At 40.5% G+C, this 14666-nt stretch overlaps 1 protein-coding gene across 3 annotated transcripts in view; it reads left to right on the top strand.

Moving 5' to 3' along the window:
- LOC118358044 (mediator of RNA polymerase II transcription subunit 27-like) overlaps positions 1–13170 on the top strand; it is a 111307-nt gene extending 98137 nt beyond the window's left edge. For all 3 annotated transcript variants that reach the window (XM_052478551.1, XM_052478550.1, XM_035735424.2), the window contains 2 exons: positions 5214–5291; positions 12503–13170. In XM_052478551.1, coding sequence (XP_052334511.1) covers positions 5214–5291; positions 12503–12637 — 213 coding nt within the window. In that variant the 3' untranslated portion in view covers positions 12638–13170. The remainder of the gene's footprint in view (positions 1–5213; positions 5292–12502) is intronic.
- Positions 13171–14666: the final 1496 nt, after the last annotated feature.

Raw genomic sequence — 14666 nt, forward strand, 5'->3', positions numbered from 1 at the left:
GTCCGGGAGGATGCTGTTAATGTGAGCCATGACTAGCCTTTCAAAGCACTTCATGGCTACCGACGTGAGTGCCACGGGGCAGTAATCATTTAGACAGGTTACCTTCGCTTCCTTGGGCACAGGAACTATAGTGGTCTGGGTTTCCCTTTGTAGTCTGTAAAAGTTTTCAAGCCCTGCCACATCTGATGAGCATCAGAGCCGGTGTAGTAGGATTAAATCTTAATCCTGTATTGACGCTTTGCTTGTTTGACGGTTCGTCTGAGAGCATAACGGGATTTCTTATAAGAATCCTGATTAGTCTTCCGCTCCTTGAAAGCGGCAGCTCTAGCCTTTAGCTCGATGCGGATGTTTCCTGTAATCCATGGCTTCTGGTTGGGATATGTGGGGATGACGACATCGATGCACTTATTGATGAAACCGATGACTGAGGAGGTGTAATTCCTCAATGCTGTTGGATGAATCCCGGAACATATTCCAGTCTGTGCTAGCAAAAAAGCCTGGTAGTGTAGCATCCACGTCATCTGACCACTTCCTTATTGAGCTAGTCACTGGTACTTCCTGCTTTAGTTTTTGGTTGTAAGCAGGAATCAGGAGGATAGAATTATGGTCATATTTGCCAAATGGAGTGCGGGGTAGAGCTTTGTATGCATCTCTGTGTGTGGAATAAAGGAGGTCTAGGATTATTTTTTTCTGGTTGCACAAACAAGGCTTGGATCTGGGCCTGTTCCAGTGAAAGCAGGATATCCTTCTCGTCAGACTCGTTAAAGGAAAAAGTTTATTCCAGTCCGTGGTGAGTAATCGCTTTTCTGATGTCCAGAAGTTATTTTCGGTCATAAGAGATGGTAGCAGCAACATTATGTTTTTATGAAAGTTACGCAAAAAAAATGGCACAATTGGTTGGGAGAATGTAAAACGTCAGCCATGTTCTTCAGCGCCATAACAATTATCCAGCGTTGTTTTGTGTGTCAGTTCATAAACAATGTGCGGAAAATCTCTTCCCAACTATTTTGCAATCTATATGGCACATCTGTCAATTTTGGGGTCCTTAAATTAAACTTTTATACGTCTTTATTTAAATGTCATGCAATAAAATGCAAATTAATTACTTAAAAATCATACAATGTGATTTTCTGGATTTTTGTTTTAGATTCCGTCTCTCACAGTTTAAGTGTACCTATGATTTAAAAAATGACAGGCCTCTACATGCTTTGTAAGTAGGAAAACCTGCTAAATCGGCAGTGTATCTGTATACACTGTATACCGTGGGACAAAAAGTATTTAGTCAGCCACCAATTGTGCAAGTTCTCCCACTTAAAAAGATGAGACAGAGGTCAAACGTTTTCTGTAAGTATTCACAAGGTTTTTACACACTGTTGCTGGTATTTTGGCCCATTCTTCCATGCAGATCTCCTCTAGAGCAGTGATGTTTTGGGGCTGTTGCTGGGCAACACGGACTTTCAACTCCCTCCAAAGATTTTCTATGGGCTTGAGATCTGGAGACTGGCGAGGCCACTCCAGGACCTTGAAATGCTTCTTACGAAACCACTCCTTCGTTGCCCAGGCGGTGTGTTTGGGATCATTGTCATGCTGAAAGACCCAGCCACGTTTCATCTTCAATGCCCTTGCTGATGGAAGGAGGTTTTCACTCAAAATCTCACGATACATGGCCCCATTCATTCGTCCTGGTCCCTTTGCAGAAAAACAGCCCCAAAGCATGATGTTTCCACCCCATGCTTCACAGTAGGTATGGTGTTCTTTGGATGCAACTCAGCATTCTTTGTCCTCCAAACACGACGAGTTGAGTTTTTACCAAAAAGTTATATTTTGGTTTCATCTGACCATATGACATTCTCCCAATCTTCTTCTGGATCATCCAAATGCTCTCTAGCAAACTTCAGACGGGCCTGGACATGTACTGGCTTAAGCAGGGGGACACGTCTGGCACTGCAGGATTTGAGTCCCTGGCGGCGTAGTGTGTTACTGATGGTAGGCTTTGTTACTTTGGTCCCAGCTCTCTGCAGGTCACACAGGGTCCCCCCGTGTGGTTCTGGGATTTTTGCTCACCGTTCTTGTGATAATTTTGACCCCACGGGGTGAGATCTTGCGTGGAGCCCCAGATCGAGGGAGATTATCGGTGGTCTTGTATGTCTTCCATTTCCTAATAATTGCTCCCACAGTTGATTTCTTCAAACCAAGCTGCTTACCTATTGCAGATTCAGTCTTCCCAGCCTGGTGCAGGTCTACAATTTTGTTTCTGGTGTCCTTTGACAGCTCTTTGGTCTTGGCCATAGTGGAGTTTGGAGTGTGACTGTTTGAGGTTGTGGACATGTGTATTTTATACTGACAACAACTTCAAACAGGTGCCATTAATACAGGTAACGAGTGGAGGACAGAGGAGCCTCTTAAAGAAGAAGTTACAGGTCTGTGAGAGCCAGAAATCTTGCTTGTTTGTAGGTGACCAAATACTTATTTTCCACCATAATTTACAAATTAATTAATTAAAAATCCTACAATGTGATTTTCTGGGGGTTTTTCTTCTCATTTTGTCTGTCATAGTTGAAGTGTACCTATGATGAAAATTACAGGCCTCTCATCTTTTTAAGTGGGAGAACTTGCACAATTGGCTGACTAAATACTGACTAAATACTTTTTTGCCCCAATGTATATATAAAATCAACATTTTTGTTTTTATCAATTACTATATTTGAGTTTAACCATCATATTTGTTGTAATATATTCTGTCTTTTCTGTTGGATTAACCTTTCTAGCGGAACCCCTCGACAACATTCCGCTGAAAAGGCAGGCCGCGAAATTCTAAAATATTTTTTAGCAATATGTAACTTTCACACATTAACAAGTCCAATACAGCAAATGAAAGAAACTTATTGTTAATCTACCCATCGTGTCCGATTTAAAAAATGCTTTACAGCTAAAGCACAACATATGATTATGTTAGGTCAGAGTCAAGTCACAAAAACACACAGCCATTTTCTAGCCAAAGATAGGAGTCACAAAAAGCAGAAGTATAGATAAAATGAATCACTAACCTTTGATGATCTTCATCAGATGACACTCATAGGACATCATGTTACACAAACATGTATGTTTTGTTCAATAATGTTCATATTTATATCCAAAAATCTCAGTTTACATTGGCGCGTTACATGCAGTAATGTTTTGATTCCAAAACATCTGGTGATTTTGCAGAAATACTCATAATAAACATTGATAAAAGATGCAAGTGTTATTCACAGAATTAAAGATAGACTTCACCTCTATTAAACCGCTGTGTCAGATTTTTTTTTTACTTTACGGAAAAAGCATAATCTGAGAACGGCGCTCAAAACCCAAAACAGCCAGAGGAATATCCGCCATTTTGGCATCAACAGAAGCTAGAAAAAACACTATAAATATTCATTTACCTTTTGATCTTCATCAGAAGGCACTCCCAGGAATCCCAGTTCGACAATAAATGACTGATTTGTTCCATAAATTTCCATAAAGCCCATCATTTAGCCACTTGTTGTTAGCTTGTTCATCCCAGTAATCCATCTTCGTGAGACGCAAGCACTTCCTACAGACAAAAACTCGAAAAGTTCCATTACAGTCCGTAGAAACAAGTCAAATGATGTATGCAATCAATCTTTAGGATGTTTTTATCATAAATCATCAATAAGGTTCCAACCGGAGAATTTCTTTGTCTGAAGAAAAGCATTGGAACGACAGAAAACTCTGTTTTCTATCCAATACTAATAATAATATGCATATATTAGCATATGGGACAGAGGAGGCAGTTCAGTATGGGCACGCTATTCATCCAAAAGTGAAAATGCTGCCCCCCTATCCCAAAAAGGTTGAAGTTGCAACTAACTTTCTATGGCTTGTTTTAAAAATAGTAATATTTTGGAAATGCTTTCATTTTCAAATAACCGAAAGTGAGAGGTTGTAATCTGAATAAAAGGGAAAAGGTCATTCTTGAACATGAGGTGAGATATTCTTACTAATCTTCTAGAGAACCAGTTCGGATTTAAGTATAACTTTTGAATGACTAAAGCTTTTAGTGAGAGGTCTAATGGTTTAATATTTAATCATTTCTGCCCCCCGAATTCATATTCATGATATAAATAGGCCCGTTTAATTTTGTCTGGCTTGCCGTTCCAAATAAAATGTAACCTTCTTTGCTCAAATAATTTTAAAAACAAGTTGCTAGGTGTATGCAAGGTCATAAGCAAATAGGTAAACTGGGATATGACTAAATAGTTAATCAGGGTGATTTTCCCACAAATAGACAGGTATTTTCCTTTCCACGGTAGCAAGATCTTATCTATTTTTGCTAACTTTCCATTCAAATGTATTGTAATGGGAGAATTTCTTTATTTTAGGATATAAATACAGTGTATGTCCACTTCACCGTCAGACCATTTTATTGGTAAACTACAGTATGTTTATTTCTTCTCACCCTAATGTAAACAGACCCGGTCTGATGGGGAGGGAGGGAGGAGCAGGGCACCTCTCAGCTTCCCCTCCCATCTTTCATTGCACTGGTAAGGTCTGACTTGTGACCGAAGCCTCTTACTTTGTTACCTGTCCAGTCATATACCTTACATCTTCTTTGGGGAGAACTTTTCCCCCCGGTTTTGATATGTTTTCCTTGCGCATGTACTGTACTGCCTGCCATGTGCTAGTAATAGCCAAACACTCGTCATGCGTCTCCAGATGGTCAAAATGCAATAGCAATGGACATATTGACTGGACACAGCAATTGTTTGTCAGAATAACTTGGTTCATCAAAGTTACATAATAAATGGGCGCATATAATTGCATGTGGGATGAATATTACATTTTGGTCAAAATATTAAGAATAATTAGACGCCTAGTCACTGCCAAGTGAATGTGTAGGAGGGAGAGATTGGTACAGTATATTCTATGATTAGGATTGCTCCAGGATTGCTCCCTGCGCTGGTCTAGCAGACTTCTATTAGTTATTTAGAAAGTCGAGTAATGATTGCTCAGGCCTTGAAAACATGTTTCACTTGACAGCTTTTATTGATTAAGTTATGTAGTACTCACTTGCTCATAAAATCATATTGAATTGAAAAAGAACTGGCAGACTTAATGTGATTGTATTGTCTCAGGCTTAGCAGAGGGAATTGGAATGTTTACAAATATTCAGCGACAATGTGATTTTACAAGCCCTGTTTTTTTTCTCTAAGGTTACGGATCATGCCACTACTGCTCTGCTGCACTACCAACTCCCCCAGATGCCCGACGTGGTGGTACGTTCCTTCATGGTGAGCACATTCACAAAGCAAACCCTCTACATAACCCACTCCCACCCCGTGACTGAGCTCCACTACTTGATAATCTACTCTGTCTTTGGTCCCATATCTTCACCATATGCACATAGCCGATGGATTGCACTCGCATTGCTGTCTCTAGGCATCTTATCACACCTACAGTACTATTACAGTGCCTGCTTTTGATTGAAAGCTCAGTAACACATTTTTGAGGAAGGGGTTAAATACTGTCAGGCTATTACTGGATACAATACCTTGCAAAAGTATTCATCCCCCTTGGTGTTTTTCCTATTTTGCTGCATAACAACCTGTAATTTAAATGTATTTTTTATTTGGATTTCATGTAATGGATGTACATAAAATAGTCCAAATGTGTGAAGTGAAATGAAATAAATAACTTGTTTCAAAAAATTCTAAAAAAGAAAAAACAGAAAAGTGGTACGTGCATATGTATTCACCCCCTTTGCTATGAAGTCCCTAAATACGATCTGGTGCAACCAATTACCTTCAGAAGTCACATAATTAGTTAAATAAAGTCCACCTGTGTGCAATCTAAGTGTCACATGATCTGTCACATGATCTCAGTATATATACACACACCTGTTCTCAAAGGCCCCAGAGTCTGCAACATCACTAAGCTAGGGGCACCACTATGCAAGTGGCACCATCAAGACCAAGGAGCTCTCCAAACAGGTCAGGGACAACATTGTGGAGAAGTACAGATCAGGGTTGGGTGATAAAAAAATATCCAAAACTTTGAACATCCCACAGAACACCATTTAAATGGAAAGAATATGGGACCACAACAACAACAACAATTCTACCCATACGTAGAATGTATGCACACATGACTGTAAGTCGCTTTGGATAAAAGCGTCAGCTAAATGGCATATATTATTATTATTATTATTATTATTATTACAACAAACCTGCCAAGAGAGGGCCGCCCACCAAAACTCACGGACCAGGCAAGGAGGGCATTAATCATAGAGGCAACAAAGAGACCAAAGATAACCCTGAAGGAGCTGGAAAGCTCCACAGCGGAGATTGGCGTATCTGTCCATAGGACCACTTTAAGCCGTACACTCCACAGAGCTGGGCTTTACGGATGATTGTCCAGATAAAAGCCATTGCTTAAAGAAATAAATTAGCAAACACGTTTGGTGTTCACCAAAAGGCATGTGGGAGACTCCCCAAACGTATGGAAGAAGGTACTTTGGTCAGATGAGGCTAAAATTGAGCTTTTTGGCCATCAAGGAAAACACTATGTCTGGCGCAAACCCAACACCTCATCACACCGAGACCACCATCCCCACAGTGAAGCGTGGTGGCAGCATCATGCTGTGGGGGTGTTTTTCATCAGCAGGGGCTGGGAAACTGGTCAGAATTGAAGGAATGATGGATGGCGCTAAATACATGGAAATTCTTGAGGGAAACCTGTTTCAGTCTTCCAGAGATTTGAGAATGGGACGGAGGTTCACCTTCCAGCAGGACAATGACCCCAAGCATACTGCTAAAGCAACACTCAAGTGGTTTAAGGGGAAACATTTAAATGTCTTGGAATGGCCTAGTCAAAGCCCAGACATCAATCCAATTGAGAATCTGTGATATGGCTTAAAGATTGCTCTACATCAGCGGAACCCATCCAACTTGAAGGAGCTGGAGCAGTTTTTCCCTGAAGTATGGGAAAAAATCCCAGTGGCTAGATGTGCCAAGCTTATAGAGACCTACCCCAAGAGACTTGCAGCTGTAGTTGATGCAAAATGTGGCTCTACAAAGTATTGACTTTGGGGGGGTGAATAGTTATGAATGCTCAAGTTTTCTGTGTTTTTTAATAGAAAGAGGAGGAAGGGAAGCACTACTAAGGTACACAATAGTACATTTTGGTAGATAGAAAGTGCTCTTTGGTAAAAGGGGTAAATTGGTCATCAAAAAGAAAGGAGGACCAAGGCACTCTTCATATAATTTATTAAAATGCCTTTATTAGTATGGCATGTTCAATAGAAACAAAGTTTTTTTTAAACCGACGCGTTTCGGCTGCATGGCCTTCGTCAGGGAGTAAAAAAAAAAGAGGAATTACAAGGTCCTCTTTTTAACAGCTTATCAATTAGCCCTAATTGGAAGAGGGAGTGGTTACACAATTGATTGGACACACCTATAAACAATACTATACACATTGAAATACTGTAGCTATGTTATCATAAAAATACAACTCCAAACTAGAAGTATCAGAACACTAAAAGGTAGTTCTAACCTTAAATATGACTGGGAGAAGTGTCAAGAATAAGAAAGCTAAATATACCATAGTACACTAGAACACAGCAAAACATGAACAACAACAGTCTAACCATAGCTGAGGGCAATAGAGCAAAATGTCCACTAGATGACAGCAAATGGACCCATCACGACCCTACAGGAAGGGTGAGAAATCCATATCTTCATTTAAACCAGGGTATTTAGTGGCCTGTAGTTTGTAAATCCATATCTTCATTTAAACCAGGGTATTTAGTGGCCTGTAGTTTGTAAATTTCCAGATCTTCATTCATTTAAACCAGGGTATTTAGTGGCCTGTAGTTTGTAAATCCATATCTTCATTTAAACCAGGGTATTTAGTGGCCTGTAGTTTGTAAATCCATATCTTCATTTAAACCAGGGTATTTAGTGGCCTGTAGTTTGTAAATCCATATCTTCATTTAAACCAGGGTATTTAGTGGCCTGTAGTTTGTAAATCCATATCTTCATTTAAACCAGGGTATTTAGTGGCCTGTAGTTTGTAAATCCATATCTTCATTTAAACCAGGGTATTTAGTGGCCTGTAGTTTGTAAATCCATATCTTCATTTAAACCAGGGTATTTAGTGGCCTGTAGTTTGTAAATCCATATCTTCATTTAAACCAGGGTATTTAGTGGCCTGTAGTTTGTAAATCCATATCTTCATTTAAACCAGGGTATTTAGTGGCCTGTAGTTTGTAAATACAGATCTTCATTTAAACCAGGGTATTTAGTGGTCTGTAGTTTGTAAATCCAAAAACGTTCCCTTTGGTTTAACTGTTTAAGACGGTCCCCTTTTCTAATGGAGGCCGGAATATGATCAATACCCATAGCTTGTAGGGAGGCAGGGTTGTCATGGTGTAGGGACTTGTACCTTGCCATGGGGTAGTCTTCATTGCCTACCCGTATGGCGTACTTGTGTTCCACTAAGCGGTCTTGAAGGCGTCTTTTTGTCCCTCCAATGTAGAACACCTTGCACTGTGGACATTCCATTCTGTAGATGACATGAGTGGTTTTGCAGTTATTGAAATGCTCGACGTAATACTCCATTTTGGAAGCTGTGTCAACAAAATACTTATTCTGTACAATATTACTGCAATGGTTGTAATGGTTACATTTAAAAAAGCCCTTTTCTGTTATTTTGTCTTATTTCTTGTTTGTTTCAGAATATATTGCATCTTCAAAGTGGTAGGCATGTTGTGTAAATCAAATGATACAAACCCCCCAAAATCTATTTTAATTCCAGGTTGTAAGGCAACAAAATAGGAAAAATGCCAAGGGGGGTGAATACTTTCGCGCGCCACTGTAATTAGTGGTTGTGAGTCGGGCAAAGTTCCCCTGTCCCGCTGAAGCTTGTAACCAGTCTCCACATGTACAGTCCTATGGAGGAAGTACCTCAGGAAGCGTACTGTACTATAGACTTGTCATTGTTACTGCGTGATGTGTCAGGTACCATTGGAGGTTTTTACTCCTTACTTCCTGGAGTGCGGGCAAGATTATGCATTAGTGTCTTGTTGGCTGTGACGGTCATGGAATTTTGGATGACAGTAATTGGTCAGCCAAATGACCGCGGTCCCCGTTATAACTGTTAGAATAGAAAGAAGAAGAAAAATAAAATGTATACAGTTGAAGTCGGAAGTTTACATACACTTAGGTTGGAGTCAATTAAAACTTGTTTTTCAACCACTCCACAAATTTCTTCTCAATGAACTATAGTTTTGGCAAGTCGGTTAGGACATCTACTTTCTGCATGACACAAGTAATTTTTCCAACAATTGTTTACAGACGGATTATTTCACTTATAATAATACACTGTATCACAATTCCAGTGGGTCAGAAGTTTACATACACTAAGTTTACTGTGCCTTTTAAAAGCCTGGAAAATTCCAGAAAATTATGTCATGACTTTAGAAGCTTCTGATTGGCTAATTGACATAATTTGAGTCAATTGGAGGTGTACCTGTGGATGTATTTCAAGGCCTACCTTCAAACTCATTGCCTCTTTGCTTGACATCATAGGAAAATCTAAACAAATCAGCCAAGACCTCAGAAAACAAATTGTAGACTTCCATAAGTCTGGTTCATCTTTGGGAGCAAAAATCACCAAATGCCTGAAGGTACCACGTTCATCTGTACAAACAATAGTACGCAAGTGTAAATACCATGGGACCACGCAGGCATTATACCGCTCAGGAAGGAGACGCATTCTGTCTCCTAGAGATTAACATATTTTGGTGTGAAATGTGCAAATCAATCCGAGAACAACAGCAAAGGACCTTGTGAAGATGCTGGAGGAAACGGGTACAAAGTATCTATATCCACAGTAAAATGAGTCCTATATCGACATAACCTGAAAGGCGACTCAGCAATTAAGAAACAACTGCTACAAAACCACCATAAAAAAGCCAGACTACGGTTTGCAACTGCACATTGCAAATAATGTTAACCTTTATTTAACTAGGCAAGTCAGTTAATTAAGAACAAATTCTTATTTTCAATGACGGCCTAGGAACAGTGGGTTAACTGCCTGTTCAGGGGCAGAACGACAGATTTGTCCTTGTCAGCTTGGGGATTTGAACTTGCAACCTTTCGGTTACTAGTTCAACGCTCTAACCACTACTCTACCTGGCCGCCCCATGGGGACAAAGATCTTACTTTTTGGAGAAATGTCCTCTGTTCTGATGAAACAAAAATACAACTGTTTGGCCATAATGACCATCATTATGTTTGGAGGAAAAAGGTGGAGGCTTGCAAGCCAAAGAACACCATCAAATCAAATGTATTTATATAGCCCTTCGTACATCAGCTGATATCTCAAAGTGCTGTACAGAAACCCAGCCTAAAACCCCAAATAACAAGCAATGCAGGTGTAGAAGCACGGTGGCTAGGAAAAACTCCCTAGAAAGGCCTAAATCTAGGAATAAATCTAGAGAGGAACCAGGCTATGTGGGGTGGCCAGTCCTCTTCTGGCTGTGCCGGGTTATTATAACATGGAGATTATAACAGAACATGGCCAAGATGTTCAAATGTTCATTAATGACCAGCATGGTCAAATAATAATAATCATTTGTGTGATAATCATCCCAACCGTGATGCATGTTGTGGCGGGTGCTTTGCTGCAGGAGGGACTGGTGCACTTCACAAAATAGATTGACATGAGGAAAGAAAAATTATGTGGATATATTGAAGCAACATTTCAAGACATCAGTCAGGAAGTTAAAGCTTGGTCTCAAATGGGTCTTCCAAATGGATAATGACCACAAGCATACTTCCAAAGTTGTGGCAAAATGGCTTAAGGACAATAATGTCATGGTATTGGACTGGCCATCACAAAGCCCTGACCTCAATCCTATAGAACATGTGTGGGCAGAACTGAAGAAGCGTGTGTGAAAAAGATGGCCTTACAAACCTAACTCAATTACACCAGCTCTGTCAGGAGGAATGGGCCAAAATTCACCCAACTTCTTGTGGGAAGCTTGTGGAAGGCTACCCGAAACGTTTGACCCAAGTTGAACAATTTGAAGGCAATGCTACCAAATACTAATTGAGTGTATGTAAGTTGCTGACCCACTGGGAATGTGATGAAAGAAATACAAGCTGAAATAAATAATTCTCTCTGCTATTATTCTGACATTTCACATTCTTAAAATAAATTGGTGATCCTAACTGACCTAAAACAGGGAATTTTTACTAGGATTAAATGTCAGGAATTGTGAAAAACTGAGTTGAAATGTATTTGGCTAAGGTGTATGTAAACTTCCAACTTCAACTATATATATAATAGCATTTTTAAAATTCACACATTTCCTTCTCTGCCCCGCTCCTGACAGCATGTGCTGCTGCAGGGAGGGGGGCTTTGCTAGGCAACCAAAGACTGGTTTGCTACAACACCTTGCTAAAGTTTCATGTTGTAAAAACGTAATGTTACGGCAGAACAGACTCAACTGCACTAATGCCTGGCTATCCTGTCTTCAGTCATCTGTTTGTTCCACACGAAAAGAATGACAGGTATTTTATTTTCATGGCAGTCTTCATCCATAACCACCAGTTATGCAGTAATTGTGCCCGCCCTACTTGATGTTTTTAAATAGCCCGACTGTCCACTCTGCAGACCTGTGCTCTTAGTGCTGAGGTGAGGGAGATTAATTAGCCACTCCGGTGTTGGAGACCTATTCTGATCTGGCCTGGCCGGGGTGTGGTGGCTGGGTCCAATCAGACAGATCAACGGCTCGGCTTCAAGGGCAACACCCGGGCGCCACCATTACAAGCCTGTCCTCGTTTACAACTTGACTCTGTCTAGAAAGACATTAGCAATCAATCCTGTTTAAAGGAACAGTTGGCCTCGGTCCCGTCTTAAGTAGCCTCTAAGCAATAACACAAATATGGCTTCTTTGCACCTGTTTTGCAGTTGCTATTCCATAGGCTTTGCAAATGCATTACTCTCTACTTACCTTTAACCGTAGTGTTCTCGTCGCAGCGCTAACATGAGATTGTTGTAATGGGTCTTTTCTCATGCCGTCCAATGAGGGTGGTGATCATTACGCTGGCCGGTGATGAATCGAGGAGCAGGTTTTTAATCCTGCAGATGGATGGTGCCAGTGAATAGGTTTGACAGGTGTGTGACTGTGTGAGGGAGGTCTGGCAGTGTTGCTGGCTGGGGCCGACTGATGGGCTGGGAGAGAGAAGGGGGCCCGAGGATGTGGAGAGACTCCACTCACACCCCTGGGTGGATCGACCACAATCCCCACATTGGTGCTCTGTGTCTCTGTCCTCCTCGCTCTCTATCTCTCTCTCTCTCACCATGTCAGCTCATATGTTCATCAAAATAGCCCAACATTTTTATGTTTTACTAGAATCAGTCTATTGGTGAGTCCTTCTGAGAAATATATCACTGTCTTCCTGCCTGAATTTCTCTTTTCTTTTCTCCTTGTCAGACCTGGCTAAGAAGCTACATCAAGCTGTTCCAGACCCCGTGTCAGCGTTGTGGGAAGTTTCTGCAGGAGGGCCTTCCCCCGACCTGGAGAGACTTTCGTACCCTGGAGGCCTTCCACGACACGTGTAGGCAATGAGGAATCAGCGGGGGGGAAGTTCAATTGGAAACTGTGCTGACACCCCATCTAATAAGACTTCACCTGCTCTTCAACCTCTGTTGTTCATGTAGGAATCAGCACTGTTGTTTATGGACTGTATGTCACTGCCTTATAGTCTTCCTCCTGAAGCCAACTGGGTTGGAATGGGAGGGAGAAGGGATCTAATCAAACATGCCAAGACTGCCACTATTGTCTCTTCCTCCCTCATTGACACATAGGGCTGAGGCAGTAGTGGCAGTCCCGGTGGTTTGATTAGAATTTTGTTGTTGTCCTCCCAATGTGTAGGATGATGTCATTAATGCGTCTACTCACGTTTAACCCAATCTCACACATTAACCCAATCTCACACATTAACCCAATCTCACACATTAACCCAATCTCACACATTAACCCAATCTCACACATTAACCCAATCTCACACATTAACCCAATCTCACACATTAACCCAATCTCACACATTAACCCAATCTCACACATTAACCCAATCTCACACATTAACCCAATCTCACACATTAACCTGTTTAAAGGAAATCTCGGTCACATTAAGTAGCCTCACACATTAACCCAATCTGCACACATTAACCCAATCTCACACATTAAATGCAATCTCACACATTAACCCATGAGATTGTTGTAATGGGTCTTTTCTCATGCCGTCCAATGAGGGATCTCACACATTAACCCAATCTCACACATTAACCCAATCTCACACATTAACCCAATCTCACACATTAACCCAATCTCACACATTAACCCAATCTCACACATTAACCCAATCTCACACATTAACCCAATCTCACACATTAACCCAATCTCACACATTAACCCAATCTCAAACATAACCCAATCATTTTTATGTTTTCTAGAATCACATTAACCCAATCTCACACATTAACCCAATCTCACACATTCTCCTTGTCAATCTCACACATTAACCCAATCTCACACATTAACCCAATCTCACACATTAACCCAATCTCACACATTAACCCAATCTCACACATTAACCCAATCTCACACATTAACCCAATCTCACACATTAACCCAATCTCACACATTAACCCAATCTCACACATTAACCCAATCTCACACATTAACCCAATCTCACACATTAACCCAATCTCACACATTAACCCAATCTCACACATTAACCCAATCTCACACATTAACCCAATCTCACACATTAACCCAATCTCACAGCTGTCCAAATGTTTGCCATATAATAAATTGTTCAGTGCTCCTGCTCCAGCCCCCTCGTTGTGCGTAACCTTTTTATTTAGGTTCTGCACAACCAGAACTTCTCCAAATAATAATAAAATAAGTTATTTTTCAGCAAAGTTAGAGCGAACACATGTATGGCCCAAATATTGTGCAGTTTGTTTGGCATTGTGTTGTATCCCTTTTGTACAGGAGTTTAATATTTCATGAACCATGCTGGATATGTGGAGGAAAAAGGCTTTTTTTTTTTTTTGTGAGGTGGGATTTAAAAAGGCAAGTGAAGGGAATTGCTCATTTTGTAGAATTACTTTACACTTTCAAAATAATTTGTGCTCTTTTTTGATAACCATTGTCTAAATAAAGTACAACATTTCTGTTTAATAGTAGCCATCAGTGTCATCTTATTTTAAGCTTTTGCGGGATGGGAGAAAATGTTTTTCCCAATTCATAACACAACCGAATATAAATACTTTTGAACATCTCTAGTCTTGTTCATCAACTTTTAGATAGACATTACCCATGCATTTCATCATTCGTGGGACTCTTTGTGACTCTGAACAGCAGTTTTTGTCAAGGATCCTTGGCTCATTGTCACAGAGCATACAGTCAAATGCAGTGTACATTTCTTTGACTACACGCAATACTGACATTCTGAACCAAAAGGTATTTTAAGTCACGGATACACCGCATACAAGATTCTCTCCTAACTAAAAACTTAGTTGCACACTTTTGAGGGAAAACCATATGAGTTTACAGGAGTGGTTCAGATTGCATGAAGCATGAAATTGGA

Source organism: Oncorhynchus keta, chromosome 25, assembly GCF_023373465.1.
Source record: "Oncorhynchus keta strain PuntledgeMale-10-30-2019 chromosome 25, Oket_V2, whole genome shotgun sequence".
NCBI classification, from domain to species: Eukaryota; Metazoa; Chordata; class Actinopteri; order Salmoniformes; family Salmonidae; genus Oncorhynchus; species Oncorhynchus keta.